Source organism: Chenopodium quinoa, unplaced genomic scaffold (genome assembly GCF_001683475.1).
Source record: "Chenopodium quinoa cultivar QQ74 unplaced genomic scaffold, ASM168347v1, whole genome shotgun sequence".
In the NCBI taxonomy this organism is placed as follows: Eukaryota; Viridiplantae; Streptophyta; class Magnoliopsida; order Caryophyllales; family Amaranthaceae; genus Chenopodium; species Chenopodium quinoa.
This window is the reverse complement of record NW_018743014.1, coordinates 1,782,427-1,798,084: the sequence shown is the minus strand read 5'-3', so window position 1 is coordinate 1,798,084 and position 15,658 is coordinate 1,782,427. Positions and strand designations below refer to the sequence as shown.

Sequence of the window (15,658 nt, the reverse complement as noted above, 5' to 3'; positions counted from 1 at the left end):
GTGCTAACAAAACTTTGGCGAAAATCTTACAATGTGGTTTCTATTGGCCTTCAATGTTCAAAGATGTGTGGGGTCTAGTGAAAGCTTGTGACCGGTTTCAAAGAACCGGAAATATTTCAAGAAGAAGTGAAATGCCATTGAACAACATTCTTGAGTTGGAGATTTTTGATGTATGGGGCATAGATTTTATGGGGCCTTTCCCGACCTCTTTTGGGAATAAATTCATTCTTGTGGCCATCGATTACGTGTCAAAGTGGGTAGAAGCGGTTGCATTTCCTACTAATGATGCTAAGGTGGTGGTCAAACTCTTCAAGAAGGTCATTTTTCCAAGGTTCGGGGGTGCCACGTGCCGTCATTAGTGATGGAGGTTCGCATTTTGCAAAGCGGTCCTTCCAAGCTCTTCTTGGGAAGTACGGTGTGAGGCACAAGGTGTCATTGGCTTACCACCCTCAAACAAGTGGTCAAGCCGAGATTTCAAACCTGGAGATAAAGGTGATCTTAGAGAAGACGGTGGATAGGTCTAGAAAGGATTGGTCTACGAAGCTAGATGATGCTTTATGGGCCTATCGTACCGCATTCAAGACTCCCATTGGCACCACCCCTTACAAGCTTGTATATGGGAAATCATGCCATTTGTCGGTAGAACTTGAGTATCGTGCTCATTGGGCTATTAAAACGTTGAACTTTGACCTTCAAAGTGCCGGTGAAAAGAGGTTGCTTGACCTCCATGCCTTGGAAGAGCTAAGATTGGATGCATATGAGAATGCACGGATCTACAAAGAAAAGACCAAGGCTTGGCATGACAAGCATATCAACAAAAGAGAGTTCAAGGAAGGTGACAAGGTCTTACTATTCAATTCCCGGTTGAAGTTGTTTCCGGGTAAGCTGAAATCAAGATGGAGTGGACCTTTTACCGTCAAGAAGGTGTTTCCATACGGTGCAATCGAAATATCCAAGGAAAATGGTGAACCGTTCAAAGTAAATGGCCAAAGGCTAAAGGCGTACTTTGACGGTTTTGTGAATGAAGGAGTCAAAATTATTCACCTTGATGAGTTCGATGCTCCTCAATAACATTTGATCCCGCAATGTCGTCAAGCTAGTGACGTTAAACAAGCGCTTCCGGGAGGCAACCCGAGTTCTTCACTCTCTCTCATAAATTATTATTTCATTTGTTTTATTTTTATTATTACTAACCCTTTTTTTTATATATCTTTTGTAGGTATTTATTGAAAGAGGAGTAATAATAATAATATAAAAAAAAAAACAGTAGAAATCGTGCACCATCAGGTCTGCACGGCCGTGCAGAACACTGCACGTCCGTGCAGATGAGAGCAGAAGCAGCAAAATGTCAAAGGACTGAAATCTGGGTTTTGGCACGTCCGTGCCTAAACAGCACGTCCGTGCAGCTGAAGTGACACGCCCGTGCATAAGTTTGCACGTCCGTGCATCCGAAGTCGGAACCATCAGCAATTCTGCTGACCCTGCACGTCCGTGTCATCATATGCACGTCCGTGCAGTTTAAGTGGCATGTCCGTCCGTAATTCAGCACGTCCGTGCAGTCGAAGCCAGAAACGAGCACCAGTTCTGACTGGAGCTGCACGTCCGTGCCAACCCTGCACGTCCGTGCAGCCCCAGTATAAGGCCCATTTCGCACGGTTTGACAACATTCAAAAAAAAAATGTTCACCTCACCTCTCTAAATCTCACGATTCTCTCTCCTCTCTCTCTATCTCTAAACTCCATCTTCCTCCTCCTCTTAAACTCCATCAAACACTCAAATCCTCACCCACATTCAACATTTTTCATCAAAAATCTCACTCCTTTTCAACAAATTTACAAAATACTACTCCATTCTCCATATTTAAACCCAAAAAACACCCAAATTTTTCAAGCCCTAACAAAAAAAATCAAATTGGGGGTTTTCTTGTGGGTTGAAAATCAAAGCAATTGGTTGAAGGAGGAGGCTCAAGCAAGCACAAGGAAGGTTAGAAAGGTTCATTTGCGGGTTTTACACCCACGTTAGACCCGGTATAATCGTTCTTTCTACTCACTACTTCCAGACTTACAATCTTGATATTTTGTGCTTAATTTTGCTTGAAAAGTTGTTTGAATTGGTAGTGAGGGAACAATTGTTGATATATGTTAAGCATTTTTGACATTGATAGTGCTTTATGAATTTTGAGAAAATTGGGTGTTTGTAAGTGAGTAAGATTTGGAGGATTTTATTTGGTGAATGAAGAGCATGCTAGCCTAGTTGTGTTGTTGTTGTGATGAATTGTTGACATGAATGCATGAGTTTTTCAACTCTTGGTGTTGAATTGTTGTGATTCGAAATAGTGAAGACCATCTTGGTTGTTTTTGTGATTGCTTGAAATTGATCCTAGGTGGTGTATTTAGAGCCCCAACGTGTTTTGTGTGGTGTTTGTTGGTGTTGATTGAGCCTTGAATCGTTGTCTAGGCGGACCTAGAGCTCTTGTGTGTTTGGTGTGGTGACTTTAATTTTCGTGGCGTGTTTAATTGTTTTGCATAAGAACCAACCATGTCAAGAAGAAACCGCCCAAGAAACACCTCCTCCGCTAGACTTATGAAACCATCGCCTCCTCCCCCCGTTGCTCCACCACAAGTGGATACAATGGGAATAATTTTCAATGACCCGGCCTTTTCGGCCAACTTTCTTAGGAATAGTAGGAGGCGAATTAGGCCCACTAAGTTTTACGATGAAGAGGTAGCCAATGCCCTAGGGGTGGGTGACGATGTTAGGATGTTGTTTGAGGGTACCGACTTAGGTTCTTGGCTACAATTACATGCCCAAACCTATAGGAGACTAACCCTTGAATTCCTCTCCACCCTTTATGTGCATCGGGACACCACGAGGACCCCCCGCTACATAACTTTCCAACTCATGAACACCCAACATAAAATGACTATAGCTAGAGTTAACCAAGCTTTTGGGTGGCCCACAATTGGAACCATCGGACCTAAGGATAGGCAACCCCGTGTCTATAATGCGGGAGATTTTTGGAGAAGAATCTCGGGGGCTTTTGAGTACAACCCTAGGTCTGATAAGGCCACCGCCATTATCCACCCTGCATTCAGACTCTTACAGCGCACTATAGCAAATACGACGTTTGCTAGGGGGGATAGCTCGGGGGTGGTGTCCACAAGGGAGCTCTACTTCCTTTGGCACCTGAGTGAGGGTAACACTAGCTTGGATGTGGGGTCTTGGTTTGTAGACCACCTTGAGGATGTTGCCACAGGATCTGACAACATCACCATAGGTGGCATGATTACTATTATTGTTGTTGCTCTTAACCTTGATTTTGCAGATGAAGAGATTGTCCCAGGACCGACACAGTTGGACATGCAGTCATTGAGGGCCATGAAGTGGCTCACAGATGTAGAGGGGAACTACCCCTACTTGTGGTTGGTGAGTAGGCGTCCCTATGCCTATCTCCCTGACCCGGAAGCCACCGCCATCTATAACCAGGGCAATTGGATTTTTGCAATGGACTTCCCTTGGGCTCCCGGTGAAGAGGGAAAAGAGCAAGGACAAGAGCAGCAACATCAACAACATCATCAACAACAACATCAACAACAACATCAACAATTTCATCAACAACACGAGTTCCAACAGGGGCACCAAGATCAAGGCGTGGGTGAAAACAACCCCTACCTTACTTTTGAGCAGCAAATCACCAACATGAATGCGAATTTTGCCCGCATGACCACCGAATTTGAGACCATGAGGAAGTCAAACGAAGACATGAGGACTTCTTTCGACGGAATGAGAACAAGTTTCAAGGGTCTTAGATCGGAGTTGGGCGATTTTCGAAATGTGTACCGGCATCTCTACCCGGGGGCTCAAGCTCCCAAGGGGGCCCGAACCAATGAGTTAGTTTCTTCCTCCCCTTCTCCTTGTGCTTGCATTGCTTTAACATTGGGGACGATGTTTATGATAGCTTGGGGGGGGGGGAGTGTTTTCTCATGTGTCATTGGTTCATGTTGTGTTTTCGTGTTTCCATGTTGAGTTTGCATGTTGTTTATTCCCATTCCCTTCTTCCCTAACATCCAAATCCTTTAAATCCAAATTTGCTCCCTTTGAAATCCAATACCCTAAATCCAAATTTCTTATCTTGTGAATACCTCTCTTATCTTTTTATTTAGATGTATAGTATTTTTATTTTTATGCTTAGTTTAGCTAGTCTAATGCTGTAATTTTTCTTTTGTTAATTAAAAAAAAAAAATTGAAAAACGAAAAAATATTGAAAAATGAAAAAATTGCCCAAGGATGAAACTCAAATGACGACGCTAATATGTTTTGCTTGCTTGACTCTTGAGTGATGAGTAAAAGTTCTTTTAGAAGGGTGTATGCAAGAGTTGGGGTCATTTAGAGGTCTATTAATCCTGGTTGCATTAGTGTATATGAAATGAAAGCCGATGAATGCTCAATTGCACGTCTAGCATAGGATATTGTCAAATTTGCCCAAAGTAGGATATGTTTGAATCAAATTGCGGTCCCTTGTGCCTTTAATGTGCCTCCTCTCCTCCCTGAAATGAAACTCTATTAAGGAATTAGCTCTACTTGTATTATGTGTAATAAGTGGCATAATAAGCCACATGTTTCGAATAAAGAAAGAGCCGCTCACAGTTAAAAGAGGCGAGGGCAATGATGTTGAAAAAAAAAACAAATAGAAAAGAAGGGAGAACAAAAACTCCCCCAAAATTCTCAAAATTTTGATTTTCTTTTCTTTAGAGGTCAACTTGTGGATGCCTCCCACACATTGTCTACTATGATTTTTATTGTTTCTTGTGAAATTCCCGAGTTAGAGTGTAATTAAGGGGCCTTGGGTGTGTATTTTGAGAGGTGGACTAGCATTTTGAGATTTTATAACCGAAAGAGGGCTTGTTACAACTTTGGAATATCTAGATGTGCTCTTATGAACTAGTAAAAGGTCTAAAGAAGTATCCTAATGCAACCTTGCTTAGTTTCCCTCTTTACCCCCAACTCATGTGTACATTTATATGATTGGTAATCCTTGAAAGTTGCTCACTTGACTTGCTTGCGATTTATATCCCAATGAGTTGACTTGGGTGATAAAAATATTGGAATTTGTGTAGTTGATAGTTTTGTCGTGGTCTGTGTGAGTTGTGGGTTAAGCTCAATGGAAACCCTCACGAGATAAAAACTCGTCCTCTAAGGCGACTTAGAGGTTTAAATTGCTTCTCACTTGTGCTAAAAGTGATTATGGTTGTCACCATGCGGATTTGTGTATTTATGCTTCCTCCTTGTTGCCGCTCCTTGGATTGATGTTAGCAAAATGTTTTCCTCCTATGGTTCGACATGTTTGTTTTGCTCAAGGACGAGCAAAAGCTTAGCTTGGGGGGATTTGATAACTTGCTATTTGATATGATTTTAGGGTGTTTTTGAACCTAGTTTACTTGATAAAATTTGTGTTTTGGTTCACTTTTACTCTATTATTATGCAATTTTTGTGTGTCCTATGCTTCACGGGTTGTTAGTGTTTTTGTTGAGATTCTAGGTTCAAAGACGACCAAATGAAGCCCATGGATACAAAACCGAGGTTAGAAGCAAGAAGATGGTAGAAAGAAGCCAAGAAAAGGAGCAATATAGAAGAAAAGATGGAAAAAAAAGGGCTTAGAAGACCCTACACGGCCGTGCCAGACCTTGCACGTCCGTGCAGGAGTGCTCCAGAAAGTTGCAACATTCTGCTAAGGCCTGCACGGCCGTGCTTAAGTTGGCACGTCCGTGCAGAAGAGGCTGCACGTCAACTGGCACGTTCGTGCAAGATTTCAAGCCCAAGCAGTAGCTTCTGCCATGCCCTGCATGGCCGTGCGTAAGGCAGCACGTCCGTGCAGCTTGGTCTGCACGTCCGTGCCAAACCTGGCACGTCCGTGCAGACCTGCAGTCAAGCCCGACTCTTGTTTTCTCCGTCCTTTTTATTTGGGGGTCTTATAAATACCCCCTTTTGGCTCATTTGTACGAACCAGCAAGGTTTTTAGAGCTTTATCTTAGTTTTGCAATCTTAGAACATTAAATTCTCAAATCATTAGTTAGTTCTTAATTAGTAGCTTGGAATTATTCAAATTCAATCATTGTAGAAGACAAAGTCCACCATTGTTGCTCACCTTGAAGCTTCATAGTAACCATTTCTTACTCATCTTTTCTACTTCTCTTTACTTTGTTGTTAATTACTTGCTAGTTCTTGCATGTTTAGATTGTTAATTAGCTTAATCCTTAGTTTGAACTTGTTCATGAATTGCTTGAAATCTTTAATTGCTTTAATCTCCATGGATTGTAAGTAGTCCAATTTCTAGGGTTTGGGCAAAACCCTCAATGTAGTCATTAATTACTTGTTGCATGTGCTAATTTGGTTGTTGTGGGATGTTAATTAGTTGAGCTTAAGTGGTTTAATTGCTTAGTTCTTGTATATGGCCATTGCTAGAACTATTTATCCAAGCTTGCTCAACGAAGGATCGAGAGATGAACTTGAGTTAGCTCCCTTATGCTTGATTGACCCGAAATGCCATGAGAATAGTAATTTCCGGTCAAGGGAATGTTTATGTCATCGTGATTATTCTTTAACACTTGTTTTATGCTTTGTAACCACGAGAGTAGGTTGTATTCATGATTCAAGTAATCCCTCTAGCTTGAGAGAGTAGTTGAGTGCCTTAGATGACTTCCCCTAATTTATCCCATTAATTTACCTTGATTGTTGCATGCTAATTGTGATTTGTGATGAAGTTGAGTGGTATAACCCGAGCCCTAGATTCCTCTAAATATTGTTAATCTCCTCTTAGCTTTAATTGAATTGAACTAGTAGAACTTACTCAAGAACAAACCAACTTCGACTTCATTTAGCTTATTTAAATGGTAGTACTCGGTGGTTGATTCAACGCCTCGCTTGGGTTCGACCCTTTCTTACCCTTGCTACTAGTTAGTGAGACCAAGATAGGAGTTTTTATCTTTGGTAGGCTCGACGACGACCTATTAGTCAACCACCATAAACAAGAACAATCCCCGACCACACCAACCACCACCGCCCACCCGCCGCCACCCTAAACCACCCTAAAAACACCAAATTTACCCAAATTCACTCAAAATTACTCAAAAAAACATTAGATCTGAAATTAAACCCAAAAAACAATAATTAACTTGAAATAAACAAATTAACCCTTAAAAACTATAATGAACTTCAAATAAACGAGAAATAATCCCAAAAAACCAAGATAACCAGAAATTAAACGAAAATTGACAAAAAAAAAAGGAATTAGAAATGAAAAAATGACGAAGTTATATATATATATATATAAATACAACCAAATAAAAAAACGAAAATTAACATAAACCACAACAATAAGAACAAAAATTACACACAAATTATACGGGTTTATATGGTCCAAAATTCGACCATCAAGATTCCAGATCTGGAATTTTTATGGTCGAATTAGACCAAATAAACCGGCTTTGTTGAATATATGGGTTTACATACTTGAATTCATGCTCAAAAGAGAAGAGAAAGAGAGGAGAGAGAGAGGATAGAGCATAGAGCCAAGAGATCAGAGGAAAGAGAAAGTAAGAGCAAGAGAGGAGAGAGAGAGAAAGTGAGATATAGAAAGAGAAAGTGAGAGTTGAGTTAGGAGAGAGGTGAGAGAAAAAGAGAGGAGAAAGAGAGATGAGAAAGAAAGCTAAGGCAGATAAACAACCTAGCGCATTTAATTAGGGTTTAGCATATTTGGGCCACAAAAATTGAAATTGTGTCGCCCAATATTAATATCATGTGCCACACTTTTAAAATCTGTAGCCTATATTTGTTTTTGTGCGATGAAAATACAAAAGTGTCGCCCAAGATTTCCCTTTGGGCTACAAATAATTTTCATCGCCCTTTCTCACCCATGTGCCACGTTTATTTTTTGTCGCCCCTCAAGACTTAATTTTAACGCCCAAAATTCTTTTTCTTGTAGTGTAACTAACTAACATTAGTAGAGTTTCAATCCTACCCCGTGGACCAAGTAGAGGACTCGCGTTTGAGGTTCTTATTCTCCTAGCTTTTGTGGTCGATTGCACGTGGATATCACACATCAAAGGTATAATTTATGTGTAGTGCTTGTAGATCTTGATTAGGTGCGAACATAGTACCTAATTTCTACAATATTTGGGATTCTTCATGGATATTAAAAAATGGATATAGTAGATGCTCATGATTAATCTACCCATGTTTTTAGAAAAAATAACATTAATTAATTAAACTGATCTATGCATATTTTTGTCATAACTCCTAAATTTGTACAATTTTAAAAAGTGTATTTAATGTTTATATGTAGCCCTATTACATTACTTTTTTTTAAAAAAAAATTTGTAATATTAAACACGTCTTACAAATAATTAACAATATACTTAGTAAAATATAAACATGCAATAGTACGTCCAAAAACAAAAACAAACAATATAAAGAATGGAAAAATGTAATTATATACTAAATAAATAACCAAAGATGTTTAGATATATATTTATTGGAATGGACAATGAGATCATAGCTAAGATAGTAACATTAGAATGTTTTTCAACCATCATATTTATTTCAACATAAAGTTACAAGTAATATTAGCCAATGTAGTACATCGGGTCAGGCAACTTAAAGGTCCTCAAGCCAGGGTGTGATCCTAATAGATCGCTCCACTGGTCACCCATGTTGCCAATTATAGTGTATCCCATCTTTTCTAGCTTTGTCCTATGCATTGATTTGTACTCCACTGCTTTCATGTGTGACTCACTTGATTTCCTTTTGTATTATCAATTCCAAAATAAATAAACACAATCATTTTCCATACCAAGATCAAATCGATATATTTGGAAAATGTGATATGGATTTTCTTTTTTTTAAAAAAAAAAAATCTATTTCTATACATCAATTAAGTAGAAAATCCTTTAATATCAAATTAAAAAGCAAATCAACTTGCCACCTCTAAAGTGACTTCACTAGAAATTTGTGACCATGATTTTTGAATTTTTTTTTATTTAAATACTTGTATTTATAAATTATTGGAGAAAATAAGTACACAATTGATACATTGTATCGTTAAAACAATATAGTTCAATTTAAGAACTATTACAGACCAATTGATGTTTTAATATGTTGTTTTTAAATTGTACTCTGTAAATCACGTGTAATGGAAAATATCCTTCTAAATGAAAGTATAAGTGAAGATATTTAGATTTTCTATTTAAATAAATAATCCTCTAAAAATGATGTGCTCAAAATGCTTTATCAAAAAATGAATACTCTTATAAGATTGTTGTTTCTTTTAAAGTGATCAAAGATTACAATTTGGATTTTAGCTAAAAATATATACTAATTGCAATCTTAACTTACTTTAAGATCATCTTTTCCCAAGTATGATAGCCAATGTTCTTCATGTTGCGCTCTTTGGGCTCTCTTAACTCGGCTTGAGCTCCTGAAAGGAAAACAACTTTGACACCAAGCCGAACTAATTTGTTGTAGAAGCTTAGCACTGCGGGTATTGCTGGTGCAATTGCTTCCTTTTGCCATTCATAGAATGCTGAAGCATTGTATGGGTATATTTTGTATATTTTGCATTTAATCCAATTACATTAGAAATAATGTAGTACTTATAGTATGAGGTATCTAGATCTACCTAGTTAATGAGTGGAATATGGGGATATTTTATTTTTAGGGTCCAGGTTCAAATATCTGGTTTTGAAATAGGAAAAGAGTTTGATCCACAAATAAGGTCTAAGGAAGTTCCATACAAAAACCAATTAGTTATATAGTTGGAGTAACTCTTCTACCTATAAAATGGAACAATTTCTCCTCTTTCTTCAATGTGGGACACTCATAAGTGGATTTATAATAGATTTCAACAGATACAAACCTTAAGAGTCTAGGTTTACATCAGATTGTTGGGTAAGGTTTAGGGTTATGGTCCTACCACCCAACGTCCCAACCCATGCCCATCCCGAGCGTGGAGTGTTTTGATTGTTATGCATTGTGAAGTTTGCCTAATAATGGACCACTATTCTTGGTTAATTCCAATATATACTTTCATAAGCGAATATGATCCATTACTTTTTGTTATTGTTTACACCTACTTAAAAATTAAACCAATAGATTTGGCACTTTCGAGGAAAACGAAAAATAAATAAATAAATAAACCTCCTCACACCTCTTAAACATTAAACGGCCTATTATCGGCCACTAAGTACAGTTTAAAAAAATAAAAAAAAAATCCAATATTTGCCTAAAAACAAAGTGAATTAATTTGTCTAAAATCATGTTGTGTAATAAGTGATGCGAATAATGCCACGAATAAGGAGTATAGAATTAAAATAAGCTAAGTAAATGATTTAAAGTCATAGGGTCAGATAACTTTAAAGATGGTATGTATAGTAATCAAAAGAATCTGCGACTCATCTTACTTAAAATTTAATAAATCTCATTTGCATCTTTGTACCTTAAATATAAGAAAATCAATGAATTAAGATATACTAAAAGCTAAGGAACTTACCCAAATCCAACTTCTGGCCTAGCATAGTAGGGCAAATTAGAGAGGGAAGTCTCATCAATGTCAAATATCCAAGTGTTGTTACGACCATTTTTAAGTGATAGGCTTTTAAGATAGCCATAAGCAGCAGAAGTAACAGCCAAACAATCTTTATGATATTGAGCACCCATCATGTAGTGTCCTACATAACCCTGACATTCTTCCGAGAGCATCCAATCTCGGAGATTGTTCGTCTCCACGGCCAGCCGCCAACTCAAGCAATTTAGGCCTTTGATTCGGTGGCCTGCCGAGCCAGAATGGGGCATGAGGAGATGTATTGGGTGTGGATATTCATGAGCATAAACATTATCATCAAAGAAGGAGGTCACTACAACCCCTAGGAGGAATATCATAGAAAACCCTCTTAAGAAGCTCATAATGTTATATGGCTATGTTATTATAGGAGTTTTTTTGGTCATGTGAACTTCAGAGTACGTTGCTTGTTATAAAGGATTTTGGTGTAAAAATGACCCTCGTTTTGTTAGCAATTTACTAGTAAGGCTATCCTTTAATGTGATTTAAGCTTTACCCTTCAATTATTTGTGGGGTTGAACATTTTTCACGTGTAAATGTATGTGTAAATAGTGTAATGCTTGAGGATAAAATATAGCACGGCCAAAACGTAATAAATTTGATACTTTTACAGTTATGGTTGGTAGTAAAATATATATATATGGTGCAAATAATTATCACCTAGTTCTGTGTCAGAATTTAAAAAATTAAAAAAAATTGTGACCTAGTTTAAATTTGTCGAAGGCTTGAAGAGCATGTTAAATGGGTTTCGATTGCTCAAGTAAGATTTAAAGGAGAGAAAGTATTGCAAAAGATAAAAGACCACTTCAAATAATTAATAAGATTTTCTAAAAGGATAGGAATCTCCGGTTCTCCACCCTTAAAGTATATCTGATCTAGTAAAGATTTAACTCCAACCTCAAAGGTAAAAGATTTCTTTCTTATTATAAGGTCAATATTGTGTTGGTAAAAAATTATGCAAGATACATGGAATAAAAAAGTGTGAATGATCCTCCTACAAGAAAGGACAACGAGATCCTTATATAAATGACATAAGAGACCTGTTTAGAGGAGGTATCACCGTATCAAGCTCATAGATCTCTTTGATAAAGAGCCCACCTCAATTGAACAAGTCTCTTAATGATCAATAAGAGACCTGTTAAGTAAGACAACAAATCTCTTTCCATGTAGTTAAATTATATACTTCCTCCGTTCTTTTTTTATTGCACCATGAGGGATTTCACGCTTGCCAATGTATTAATTAAGCTATTAATATCTTCTATAATACTTTTGTAAAAATTATAAAAAAATGATATTTGAAAATTAAATTTCGAGACAAATCTAATTAGATCGCACATGATTATGTTTTTCCTAATGGATAAATCACAAATGATGGTCAAAGAAAATTAAGTGAATAGTGTAAAAGTCCTTATAATGCAATAAAAGAAAAACGGAGGAGGTATTTAGAAAGGTAGATAAAATTATTAACATACTAGGAAATAAATCAAATCATAAACAAATGACACAACATTATTATCGCCAAAATTGTACACAAAACATAACAAAGCACAAAGAGCCAAAGAAATCAAATCATGCAACCCACCATGATGTTTGTGTTCTTGTAATTATCAGCCAACATTATTCTGATTGTGTAAGATTGCGTCTTGTTATTATAAGACTAATTTTGTGAGTCATTGCATATATGTGATCCTATTTCCGTTTCTTTTTTTACTTAAGAGCTTAGTTCAACGCATTTATAACGTGGTCTTATGATGCTATGGCCATTTTTTTTTTTAAAAAAAAAAAATAAAATAAAATAAGTGTACTTCTAATTAGCCATTTATGTGTGCAATGTGTGTGATTTTTTTTTTTTTAATGCATAATATATATTGTAAATTGACCAGTGAAATGTTTTTTTTTTTTTTAGAAAGTAATCTAACCAAAAGGGAAAAATGATAGATAAAAATAATCACGTAAATGATTAAAAGATCTAGAGTAGTTCAACAATGTGAATTTTGTCTACAAATAAAAATCTTAATGGTTAATGACTTTTATTTTTTCATGATTAAGGGTCTGTTCTGTTCACCTTATTTTCATTTATATCAGGTCTAATAAGTTCAGACAAGTTCCGTTAAGTTCAATTTAGAAAAAATAAGTTTTGATAAAAGTTGCTTAAGTTGAAATCTAATCTAATCTAATCTTATATATATTAATAAAGTAGGCATTTTTGAAGAGCATTCGGAGCGCCACGTAAGAAATATACTTATTTCGACCAATAAGAAGAAAGATTTGTATTTTATTTTTAAATTAAAAAATTATGTCACCACCTAGATAAAAGTAACGAATTAGATTTGATATATCTAAAATTTTAATGCCACGTAGATTATAATCCACGAATTAAATTACTTTAATGAAAAAAAATAAAGTAAAAAATATAGAAAAGATAAATTTATTAATTCAATACTACGAGTATAAGAAATCCAAAAAAAAAAACTATACTAAGAAATATTTAAATGACAAATGCTTATAATAAAGTTTGATACCTATCATTATAAGATAAATTTTGATAGTATTTATGATAAAAAATACAAATTGTTCGTTAATTATAATTAAATTAAAATTTGTGATACCTACCATTACAAATTGACACATCATACGACATAAACAAAATTTCGTATCAATAAAAAACCCCATCAAGCGAATTTTTTGTTAATAACTTTGTGTTAATTTTTGGTCATCAATGGCCGGGTAATTTTTAGCTTAATTTTTAAAATCCTATGTTTAAATTAGTATCTCTAATTATTACTTACATTGTATTAATTTGGGATACTCAACGATTTAATGTTTATGTTTTATTTACTAAATGTTTTTTTACATGCAGATCTAACACATCATACGACACAAATAAAATTTCGTATCAATACAAAACCCCATCAAGCGAATTTTGTGTTAGTTTTAGGTCATCAATGTCCGGATAATTTTTAAAATCTTATGTTTAAATTTATATTTGTAATTATTAGTTACATTGTATTTATTTAGGATATTTGACGATTATTTGTTTATGTAATGGCACACGATTAGATGTTGTATACTTAATATATGGATGGCTTTGGTTATTTTTGGAGATGATGAAAAAATTCCAATGCATAGATTTGATTTTATATCGCAACAATTTTTCATTTATTGGTAAATATATTGATTTATTTTATATAAATGTAAAGATTTAATTTATATCAATTTCAGTTTGGCTAACATTTCACGGTTCAATTTATCCATTGATGTAGTAGGTTGGTTGTGGACGAGGTTGGTGATTCTATCGAAATTAAAGATATGGTAAAACAATGAATAATGATTTAGGATTTAAATTATTAAAAATTTATCATTTCACATTAAAGATTTTATATAACGGAAAAAAATATCATATTTACAATTTATTTATATTTAATAAATTCATTATAAATTATAGTAAAAATATATAAATATTAAAATTTTATAATTTTGTCTGAAATTATTAAATACAATAAATCAAATAATTAAAAATCTTAGATGAAAAAATCGTGCATCGCACGGACTTCCATCTAGATAAAAGTAACGAATTAGATTTGATATATCTAAAATTTTTAATGCCACGTAGATTATAATCCATGAATTAAATTATTTTAATGGAAAAAATAAAGTAAAATATAGAAAAAGATAAATTCATTAAATCAATACTACGAGTATAAGAAATAAAAAAAAATATAGGAAAAGATAAATCTCCAAAAAGATATTTAATTGGGTTCAATGAAAATGTCCTACTATTCAAAAAATATCTCCACGTAACTGTACTTGGTGGAGAAATATGGTAGGTTCAAATATTATTTTTTTGTAAAAAAATTTATGATATGGTGAAAATTATCTCCACATAACTAAACTTGGTGGAGAAATATGGTGGGTTCAAATATTAAGTTTTTTAATTTATGATGTGGTGGAGAAATAGGGTGGATTCAAACAGAAAAATACGTAACTATAATATGATAATTTATGAGTACATGTAGATATACATGGAATGAGAATATGACTTCATGATAACCCAATAAAATAATTAAAAAATATTCAAATGATAAACGATTATAATAAAGTTTGATACCTACCATTATAAGATAAATTTTAATAATATTTATTATAAGAAATAAAAATTGTTCGTTAATTATAATTAAATCAAAATTTGTGATACCTACCATTGTAAATTGACACATCATACGACACAAACAAAATTTCGTATTAATACAAAACCCCATCAAGTGAATTTTGTGTTAGTTTTTGGTCATCAATGGTCGGATAATGTTTAGCTTAATTTCTAAAATCCTATTTTAAATTTGTATTTGTAATTATTACCTACATTGTGTTAATTTGGGATACTGAACGATTATATGTTTATGATTTATTTACTAAATTTTGTTTTTACATGCACATCTAACGCATCATACGACACCAACAAAATTTGTATCAATACAAAACCCCATCAAGCGAATTTTTTGTTAGTAATTTTGTGTTAGTTTTAGGTCATTAATGTGCGGGTAATTTTTAAAATCCTATGTCTAAATTTATATTTGTAATTAGTACTTACATTGTATTTATTTGGGATACTTAACGATTATCTGTTTATGTGTTTGTTTACTGAATTTTGTTTTTACATGCAGATCTAATTTAATTAGAGAATTAAATTCGAGCAAAAATGATTAGAAAATCAAAGTACAAGTTTCTCGCCTATTTGACATACTAAATTTCTGTAAACAACATAGCTTAAAAGTTTGCATATGTTCCTAATGAAAGAGGAGGTAATTTTTTTTTTGTTTTTTCCTTATAAGTTGTTTAATTTACATTTATTATATTTTTTTATAAACCTCTTTAGTTTTTTATTAAATAATTTTATTAAAAAAAAAATTTGTAATTTAAGTTGCTAATCAAGTTATTAAAATAACTTAATTTCTTATTTTTAATTATAGGGTGATTACATTCTTGCCTCAATTAACACCAGCTTTGTTCAACACTTTCATCCAAAAATAATTGAAGAAAATTTTTACT

The 15,658-nt window shown here is 34.4% G+C and overlaps 1 protein-coding gene across 1 annotated transcript; it reads right to left on the bottom strand.

Annotated features, from left to right (window-relative positions):
• Nucleotides 1-8,498: 8,498 nt before the first annotated feature.
• On the bottom strand, nt 8,499-11,041 carry LOC110729818 (acid phosphatase 1-like). Its single transcript, XM_021909594.1, has 3 exons — nt 10,544-11,041; nt 9,391-9,600; nt 8,499-8,799 (listed from the first exon to the last, which is right to left on the bottom strand). The coding sequence occupies exons 1-3, from the start codon at nt 10,954-10,956 to the stop codon at nt 8,622-8,624; spliced, it is 801 nt and encodes a 266-aa protein (XP_021765286.1). The 5' UTR covers nt 10,957-11,041; the 3' UTR covers nt 8,499-8,621.
• Nucleotides 11,042-15,658: the final 4,617 nt, after the last annotated feature.